Source organism: Sitophilus oryzae, unplaced genomic scaffold (genome assembly GCF_002938485.1).
Source record: "Sitophilus oryzae breed Bouriz unplaced genomic scaffold, Soryzae_2.0 scaffold_376_pilon_pilon, whole genome shotgun sequence".
In the NCBI taxonomy this organism is placed as follows: Eukaryota; Metazoa; Arthropoda; class Insecta; order Coleoptera; family Curculionidae; genus Sitophilus; species Sitophilus oryzae.
The window spans coordinates 564,382-574,363 of NW_022146947.1; the positions used below are offsets into that span (position 1 = coordinate 564,382).

General features: G+C 33.1%; 2 protein-coding genes across 5 annotated transcripts; one reads left to right on the forward strand and one right to left on the reverse strand.

Annotated features, from left to right (window-relative positions):
- Nucleotides 1-1,681: 1,681 nt before the first annotated feature.
- LOC115885180 (tRNA methyltransferase 10 homolog A-like) lies at nt 1,682-9,875 on the reverse strand. 4 transcript variants are annotated; one of them, XM_030903995.1, is made up of 5 exons: nt 9,796-9,875; nt 8,954-9,734; nt 3,099-3,386; nt 2,923-3,037; nt 1,682-2,863 (listed from the first exon to the last, which is right to left on the reverse strand). In XM_030903995.1, the coding sequence occupies exons 2-5, from the start codon at nt 9,413-9,415 to the stop codon at nt 2,730-2,732; spliced, it is 999 nt and encodes a 332-aa protein (XP_030759855.1). In that variant the 5' UTR covers nt 9,416-9,734; nt 9,796-9,875; the 3' UTR covers nt 1,682-2,729. The 4 variants fall into 4 exon arrangements, with proteins under 4 accessions (XP_030759855.1, XP_030759857.1, XP_030759856.1 ...); XM_030903997.1 differs by having other exon boundaries at nt 8,954-9,318; nt 9,754-9,853; XM_030903996.1 differs by having other exon boundaries at nt 8,954-9,318; nt 9,442-9,853.
- Nucleotides 3,660-8,856, forward strand: LOC115885179 (mitogen-activated protein kinase kinase kinase 15; the record flags this gene model as incomplete). Its single annotated transcript, XM_030903994.1, is given in 2 exon segments — nt 3,660-4,020; nt 4,866-8,856. A coding segment is annotated over 1 exon segment (3,714 nt). The 3' UTR covers nt 8,745-8,856.
- Nucleotides 9,876-9,982: the final 107 nt, after the last annotated feature.

A 9,982-nucleotide genomic window follows, 5' to 3' on the forward strand; every position in this document is an offset into this window, starting at 1 on the left:
TTTTAAAAAAAATCGAATATGACTAATTTTAAGTTGATGACGTGAAGTGTCTAAAAAATGTAGTCAATGTGCCTAATTAATTATAGTGTCTTAAAAAGAAGACTTATTAATACACTAATATTTTTTAAGAGATATATTTTTACTGATCTGATAGTTGTAGCCGTCGATTTGCTAGTTTTATTTACAAAATATTTTGTAATCGTTGTTAGTTACGTATTAAATATTTAGATAACACCCAAATTTTTTTTGTTTTTATTGTGTAAATTGTTATATTTTTAGTCACCGGTTGTCAAATTTTGATTAGTTGCTGGATTAATATCAGGATTGACCTAGTTTTTACACGTAAAAATTAGTTGTTTACGTGTAAAAATAGTTTTTTACATGTAAAAAATAAACTACTCCTTCAAAATAGTCAAGCTCCATTAAAAATACTTTTTTCTGTCAATGATCCAATTTAATTTGTTTCCATATATTTTATTTTTATTCTCTATTGATATTATTTTTTTTTATTTCGTTTAGAAATCAAAATTTATGCCGAAAGTATACAGTATGTCCCCGGATTGTCTTTACAAGAGGAAACATTTTTTTATTATTGACATTTTGAGAAAAATACATTCTTCATAAATAATTTTGCTTGTTCTAAGATGGTTAATCCCGTTTATATTTTTCCAAATTTCCATACCGTTTTAGAGAAAATTAGAAAAAAAAACATGAAAATATGATTGAATTTTTCTTCCCAAAAAAAAAAGAAATTCCCAAATATCAAAACGCGTTTCTATGGTAATGTAATTCTAACCTAACCAACGTCATATTTTTTGCTGTTTTAAAATGTTAAAGAAGCACAAAATTTATTTAGTTCAACGCTACGGAAAGGGTGATAATGGCTAGCAAAAAAATGACGTTAATCAAAATTAATAATAACCATCTATCAAAGAATGAAATCGAAATTATATTACCATAAAACGTCTTTTTTATTTTTAGGGCTTCTACCATATTTTCATGTTTTTTCTAATTTTCTCTAAAACGGTATGGAAATTTGGAAATGTGTAAACGGGTCTAACCATCTTAGAACAAGCCAACATTTTTATGAAGAATGCATTTTTCTCAAAATGCCAGTAATAAAAAAGTTTTTCCTCTTTAGACAATCCGACGACATACTGTAGGTTAGAAAGAGAAATGTATGTCATTTATTTCTGTTTTTATTTTTTTAGCTATAAATGTGACAATAAATAACAGCTATATGGAGAAAAAAATCTTGCAATAAAATTCTAGACATTTTTGTCAGTGTACAACTCAGTTAAATTGTGAAAATAAAATGTGACATCAAGGTGAACAAACTTGTAACACGTACTGCAAAGAGGCTTACTGTCACTTCTGTATAACTAAGATATAGTCTGTCTAACGAGAGGGTACACGACAGTGACATTCGTGTTTGTCATTTTAGTTAACAGGTAAACTGTATTCTGTCATTTTTTGGATGTAGTCTGTCGAAATCTTCCCTAACTCGTTGGACAGACTATATTCTGTGATTGTCATGCTGTTATAAATTTTGACATTACCAAGAGATAAAGCTGGAAAATGTGCCTTCCAGATGACGTAATACTATCCATACAATACTATTTTGTATATATACCAGTTGTGTATATATCTTGGAGAAAATCAATTTAATAAAACAAAATTCTTCTTTTGAAGAAAACCCGTTAAGCCTTGTTCGTGTAGACGCGAATCGCGATTTTGCGAAACTGCTCTCATTGGTCCAATTTTAATGATCATGACATGCTGTCAGAAATTTTAAGATTTTGGCGATTCGCAAGATTTAAAATTTGGGGGGCGGGAAAGTTAAAGTGTTTTCAACTTTTTGTGAATATTCGTGCGATTTTAAGGTTTGCCTTTGCGCAGAATGGTGATTATCGATTATTTTGACGACGCTGACAAAGTACAAAGTAACTGAAAGCATTTCTCCAGGTGAAATGGGTTCTCGCGCATATGTTTATGATATGTTTTTGATATACATGGTGACAATCATGTGACAATTTTTCAACCAAGTTATCAAACTCCTGTACAGACCATCTGAAAATTCCTAAATTTTTTCTCATCTTTTGTCCTCATTTCTTGAATTAAATTGCGATAAGCACCCTTGTTGCTTACGAAATTTAAATATTTCACATGTCCCAAATGACCTATAATATAAACCCGTTCTCTTCTACGTTTTAACAATAAGTAAATGGCAATTTTGCTCCTTCTATTCCAATCCCACAATCGTAATCAATATTCATAATCATTAAACAAATTTAAACTCATATTGTACGCTATAAAATATAAAATAAAGGTCGTAAACCCGAATAAAAAACAAATTAAGTTATCTCAGGTTATGATTTTTTTGATAACTTTCAGTAGAGCAAAAATGAAATGTCCCTAAAAATTCGCGACTGTATGAAAGGATTTTTTGGCGAATCGCATTCCGCAATTCGCAATTCGCGTCTACATGAAACAAGCTTTACTTTATTAGCATCATCTGTAGCATACCATTTTACAATTTTTATTAGACAAAAAACGAGAAAAAATATATTTTCTATTATTTTTATAAATCATAACAGTTGTCTGACATTTTCATTCAAAGTAATTTCTTTTTTCTGTCAATTATTGGATGTCATCTGTCAAAATCGTTGCTCCTCTCACTGGACAGACTTTACTTAATTCCTAAGTATATTTAACATAAAAAATAATAGTTAAGTCGGTTCAGGATTGCGTATATATTCTTGATACGCCTCCATATCTAAAATGCCTGGTTTCTGTCTAAAAACTACTCCTACGGCTTCCTTAAATGATTTTCCTTGACTTAGTCTTAGAATTATATCGCACACTAAAAATAGTCGTTCGTTAATAAGAATCTTGTGTTAAATTTTATACTCATTTAATTACCTTGCGACAAAATCAAGATTTTTTTGTCATTTTTATATCTATTGTTAAAATATTTCTCGACTGGAAATCGGGCATGTGCTATATCTTCATTTATAGCTCTCGTATAATTATCCCACTAAAAATTACATAGTTTAAAAAGTATGCATCAACTCATCTACTGAATACTCTATATTTACTTCATGGGAGTTTTTTCCCCAAGCACTAGTAACGTATACTTTGTCTTCCTCCAGACTTTCAATTTCGTTCTCACTCTCGCTGGTCAAATATACAAATTTATCCTTATCGAAGAGGTCTAAAAAATGATCTTCGTGAAAATGTAGGTCCCACCTTAAGGGTACACCACGTTTTATCAGTAAGTCTTTAGTTGGACCACCGTATCCTGTTAAGTGCATCTGTAAAGGGGCCTTAGCATGTCTATTTAACATATAAGTCTTTCTAATTTCTTTAAGACTGATATTCAGATCCTAAAAATACGAAAATAGTACCAGAATAAATGCCCCTTCATCAACTCCTATATTTTAAATTCTTAAATAAACTATTTGGAGAGCGTCAATATTTTGTGGGTATAGTAAAATAAATAAACTACAACATATTACTGTTTGTTTTAATACTTAGGACTCCCGAATAAATTATTTATTTCATAAATTAAAATTATTATAGCTTAACTACAGTAATTAAGCATATTTTTGAAAATTTTCAAAATTACTTATGCAACCAGACATTCACCTATGCGTAAAAAAATAAATATGTATTTTTTATACCAATATTTTTAGTTAATGGTTATATCATACTGTAGCTAATAAAATAAAGACTAAAATATCCCTTCGACACTAACAGGTCAATAAAAAATGCTATTTTAATGATTTAAATATTTGTAGCACAATAAAAAAAAGTTGGCAACATGGCACAATAATTTTTTAAAGTGAGGTTCAGGGAGATTTATTTACTATATTATTTATATTTTATTTTGTTTTAAATCAGTTTTTTAGTGATCAAACTTAATGTAATCGTTTAAAAACATTCCTACAGTAAATTACAAGTGCAATTATTAGTAAAATATATGTTGTGACAAAGCAGAACCCAAATGTTACTGAATTGGTAAGAAATAATATTGTTTAAAAACAGCTTATGACCTTTAAGTAGGGTTTCCATACAAGTTTTTTGAAATGCCGGACAACAAGCTTTGAAGTACGGCCAAAATTGGGACTCGAAAAATAAATTGTGAATTTATTTGTGTAAAGTTTGTCTAACGAGAGAATCCCTGATAGTTAGAGTTGTCTGTCATTTTAATTCCTAGATGAATTCTATTTCTGTCATTGTTTGGATGTCTTCAGACAATATTCCTTCCCGGACTCGGTGCACAAACGGACAGACTTTAAAGAGAAAACTAAATAGGTAGTTAAAAAAGTTTAAGTATACCCTTTTGCCGATACTTTCAAACAAATTTCCCTTGTGCATATACAATTCGCAATTAACGTGAGCTAAAAGTTGTCCAACGAGTGAGGAAGATTTTGACAGATCACATTCTCATTCGACAGATGATATTGACAAAAAATACAATTTACTTGTGAAGTAACATGACAGGCACCGTTGTCATGGATTGTTGGATATACCCAAATATACCTATATTAATAAAGGGCACATAATCATAACAAAATAAAGACAAAGGATTCAGAATTTACATCTATGAGTGTACTGAAAACGAAAAAATTGACCAAATAGATATGGCTACATTCGAACAATGTCAGTATAGTAGATACCTATGTAACATTGTAACGATTAAAATATTCAACAAAGTTAAGTTGCTTCGAATGTGGTAGACAATGATTTTTGTTTGAAACTCTTTTAGTTTTAAAGTTAAGTTGATTTACGTTTTGATGTATGGAGACCCTACCCTTATGGAAAATATTTATATTGTGGGGTTTATAGATACTTTATTTCAGGTTATCTATTGGCAATTGATTACAATCGGAATATGGGACTCACCTAAACTTGCCAGGGGGGACATAATAGTCTATAATATCTGCCCATATATACTTACCTACCAAGCTACAAAGTCTCAACAATAATTCTATTTTTTTCATCCCAGTATAACTCAAATTAGCACAATGCCGGAAATAGACTCAGAGTGCCGCAGTACTACTGATAGTATTGGTTCGCACTCTGACGTTTCTACGCTCACAATGCAAACCAACAACACCAACATAGCGAAACCTCGTATGGAAGTGGTATGTGTCATAGATATTTACCAAAACGAGAATTTAGCTAGTAGAAAAAGGGCTCTTGACGAAGTTAAGTTAGCTTGCGCACAAATAGGTGCCGGTTTGAGTCATATACAGTTCGAAAAATTGGACTTTGGCGAGACTAACGTAGTAAGCACTTTCTACAATGCCGACGTCGTTATTATCGACTTATCCCTGTCTATTCAACAAACAAGTCTGATATATCATCTAGGTGTGAGAGAAAGCTTTAATATGAAGCAAAATATTCTTCTGTATAATGATATTAACACTGAAGTAACAGTAAAACTTAAATTATCATGTTCCAACTACACTTTTCTATCATATAAGCTTTGTGAAGCTTCTGGTATGATAGTAACACCTAGCGAAAGAAGCGAAGAACAAGAAGTTTTATCTCTAAGGCTTAAAAAACTTCTTCAGGAAGTTGAGATTCAAAGCAAGGCCCACATGAAGGAGAAATTTTTAGTCGATCTTAAGAAGATTAATGAACAGGCATCGGGTCCCGAGAAGCTAGAAGCTCTACAGAAAATCGTCAAGAGATTAGATGATCCTAATATCCTGTCGGGAGATGTTGTATTAAATATATTATTAAGTTTCCGAGATATTCAGGGTTATGAATCAATGATACATCTTGTGGAGGATTTAAAGACAGTGCCAGCTGCTCAGAAATATCTAAATTCGTATATTATATTTTTATACGCTTTTGCTTTAAATAGAAGAAAACATGATGGTGATAGAGAAAAAGCTTTGAAAGTTTGTATCAAGGCTCTGGCTACACGAGAAAATAATTTTCCCGATATGTTGTGTTTGTGTGGAAGGATATATAAAGATAAATTTACTGAGTCAAATTATACCGATAAGGAGAGTTTGAATCAAGCTATTCATTGGTACAAGAAAGGATTTGAAGTGCAGCCCAACGAATATGCTGGCATAAACTTAGCAACTTTGCTTGTAATAAATGGTGAAGAATTAGGCAAATCTAATGATTTACAGCATATCGCTATTACGTTAAACAGTTTAATTGGCAAGAAAGGCAGTCTGTCATCTCTAAAAGATTATTGGGACGTGGCCACGTTTTTTGAGATTTCAGTTCTGGCACAAAACTATTCCAATGCGATACAGGCAGCTGAAAATATGTTTAGACTTAAGCCTCCCGATTGGTACTTGAAATCTACTATAGGAAATATTCAGTTAATTGACCGGTTTCGTAAAAAAAGGGATGATGATTTTACGGCGGAAGAACAGATTTTTTATTTCTGGATGGACTTTTTTAATCAAGCGACGATTTCAGCACAAGAAGTGCCTTCGGGCGGTCGATTTCCCGTACTAATTTTCGAGCCCAGCAAAGAATATCTACCTAGCCACGTATGGATCAATTTGGGAGCCGAACCCGAGACACTACAAGTCACCAACGAATGTTTAAAACGATTAAAAGGGCACTGTACTGAGATACACAACTGGGAATTTGTTGCAGATGATATTCGTAGTTTTAGCCTAAACACTCAAGATGATCGATCGCTTTTTCTATATGTTTCTGCCATATCTGACTGCTTTCAAATATTTTTTCCTTCCGAGGCATGCAGAGGCGTATTTTATGAACTTCTAAAAAATTTATCAAACTATGAAGAACGGGTTTTGGAACCTGAGCGTCCTCAAGAGATTAAATACGAATATGATTGTGACGAACAGGGTAGAAAACGAATTCTAGGAAAAGGCACGTATGGAGTAGTATACGCAGCTCTAGATAAAACAAAGCAAGTAAAAATAGCGGTTAAAGAAGTACCTGAAAAGAACCTTGGAGCTGTACAACCTTTACACGAAGAAATAAGAGTCCATTCTCAACTGAGACATAGAAATATCGTGCAGTATCTAGGTTCATTGTCAGAAGATGGATTTTTTAAGATTTTTATGGAACAAGTTCCAGGAGGATCCTTAAGCGCTCTGTTAATATCGAAATGGGGATCGCTTCAAAAGAATGAACCAGCTATGGCGTCATACACCAAACAAATTTTAGAGGGTCTCAAGTACCTTCATAGTCACAGAATTGTACATAGAGATATAAAAGGAGATAACGTGTTAGTGAATACGTACAGTGGCGTAGTTAAAATATCGGATTTCGGAACGTCAAAGAGACTAATTGGATTATGCCCTAGTGCCCAAACGTTTACCGGTACCCTTCAATATATGGCTCCAGAAGTAATAGACAGAGGCCAGAGGGGATACGGTGCTCCCGCTGACATTTGGTCTTTGGGTTGCACTGTAGTAGAAATGGCAACAGGGAAACCCCCGTTTATAGAATTGGGATCTCCACAGGCAGCTCTTTTCAAGGTGGGATATCACAAAGCCCATCCTGAAATCCCGGAATTGTCGGAAAAGGCAAAAACCTTTATTTTAAGATGTTTCGAATCTAGTCCGGATAACAGGGCCACCGCTACAGACCTTTTAGAAGATCCATTTCTAGGTACCGATCGTAAGAAATCGGTACGTGTAAATATAGAGTATAACAGAAGCGTGTCTGCACCAGTGGGCCCCAAGAAGGTAACTATTTGTTCCGGTCAATCCAGTCAAACACCAACTACGCCAGATTCGGACATACCTTATACGCCTTCGCTAGATTGTAGTGAATCTGGAACGGACATTGTAGAACGACGGAATTCATCAGGAACGCCACTGTCACCGGAAGCGGATATAGGGACGGAGTCAGATGGATTTTACTTACTCAAAAAGGACTCACAAAGAAGGACGACTTTGGCCAAAGTATTAGAAAATGACGGTCCTAGAATTTGCGAGTTATGGATGCAAAAAATTCGAGATGAGTACTTAGGCCAAACCGTTTTAACGCCGGAACATCTACGCACTTTACTAGACGGTTTAAAAGCGCATTTAATTGAATCTCCAATGAATGTATTGGAGAAGACTATTAAACAAGTTAAAGAGGAACTGGATTATGACAGTGCCGCAATACATCAACTCCAGTTTGCGATCTATTTGTACCAAGACTCGGTAAATGAAGTACTCAGACATCATCAAATTAAACCTCACTGGATGTTTGCTTTAGACAATTTAGTCCGAGCTGGAGTCCAAGCTACAATCACAATTCTCTCACCAGAATTGGGAGAAAACCTTGCAACACATGGTTCTGTTACCACAACGAAATCAAGTAAAACAACTGAAACTTTCGATGTTAGCGAGAGAGGCGACCATTCGAAATTGTGCCACAGTTGTACAGAAGAACTTAAACAGATCGTGGTTAAAGAGTTTCAAGAAATACTAAAACAACAATTGGACTTGCTTACAGTCAGCTTACAAAATTGCGAGCATGTTCATGACGATATCGAGGAAGATTCTAGACTAGCGCATTGGTTAAGTGGTCTAGGTATCAGTGAGAATGCACAAAAAAAGGTGCTGTGTCAAGGTTACACGTTGGACGAAGTTTTATATGATATTACGAGAGACGACATAAGAAAAATCAAATTATTAGGGGCTCACGAACTGAGAATTTGGAAAGCTATAAGTTTGTTTCGACAGAAAAGTGCGGAAAAAGTATTAAATGTTAAAAATCACTTGCCAGCAACTGTATAAAGAATTTTGAATTAATGTACTTTATTTTTTTGCCAGAAAATATTTTTTTTAAGTTTTATCTTATTGTATATAATTTTACAGAAAGATTTCATTATTTTTGGAATAATTGAAAATATACTTATTTCAGATTTTAAGAATTTTATAATAAACTTTATTTTAATTATCTTAAAAATTTATCTTTTACTTAAATAATACCACTTGTTCCTTACCTTAACTTCCATTCCTAGTACCCAGCTCAAATCTATGCACACAGATATGTTACATCTGCTGTCTTTCATTAAAGTCCCATGCTTCTTACGTTTCTCTAATGGTATTTTGATTCTAGATATTATTGGCATTGTTTTTTCTGGTTGTATACTATGCTCTCTTTTCTCTCTTAATTTTTCCTTGCGTTTGGCTTTTTTGTCTCTCTTTCTGTTTGTTCTTTGCTTCCTTGTTGTCTGTGTGGATGAATGAGATGATATGCCAGTTACAAGTCCAGTTGATTCAGTAAATTTGGTCTTCATCTGTGTTGAATGTAATAATGTGCCATAGGCATTACTGCTTGATCCAGCATAGCAATCAGTGTGAAATTCTGTAATTTGTGTTGATGAATATGATGATCTATTATAGACAGTACTATCTGATCTATTGGAATAACGGGTATTTGGTTCTATTAAATTGTTTTTCATTTGTATTAACGAATTGGATGATTTACCATAGGCATTAGTGTGTGATCTACTAAGATAATTGATATTTGGACCTATTAAATTGCTCTTCTGTGTTGATGAATATGGTGATTTTCTATAGTCATTATCATCTGTAGTTACTAGTAAAACGCCTCATAAAATTAGACATTCTTTATAAGAAAATAAAAAGTGACAAAAATGTAGAAATGTAGAATGTGTGAAAATAAACAGTACACAAATGTTAGAATAGGGGATAGGGGTAAACAAAAATTTTCTATACTAAAATTAGATATTGAAAGGAATTATCATAGATTCTCAGCAGCTGAAATAGAAGCAATTACTTTTCAAGCCTATGTTGTGTTATAATTTTCATAAAATCGTACCCATAATCTGACTAAAAAACAATTTTTGTAAAGTATTGTTAAAAATAAATCAAACCAACTTGACACTGACCACAGATAGAGATGAAGACACTGTCAGATTTACATATGATTTACACCATAGATGCAGAGAAATCAGGATCATATATCATATCATATATAATTACAATTTAGGGTTGACCATTCCTCT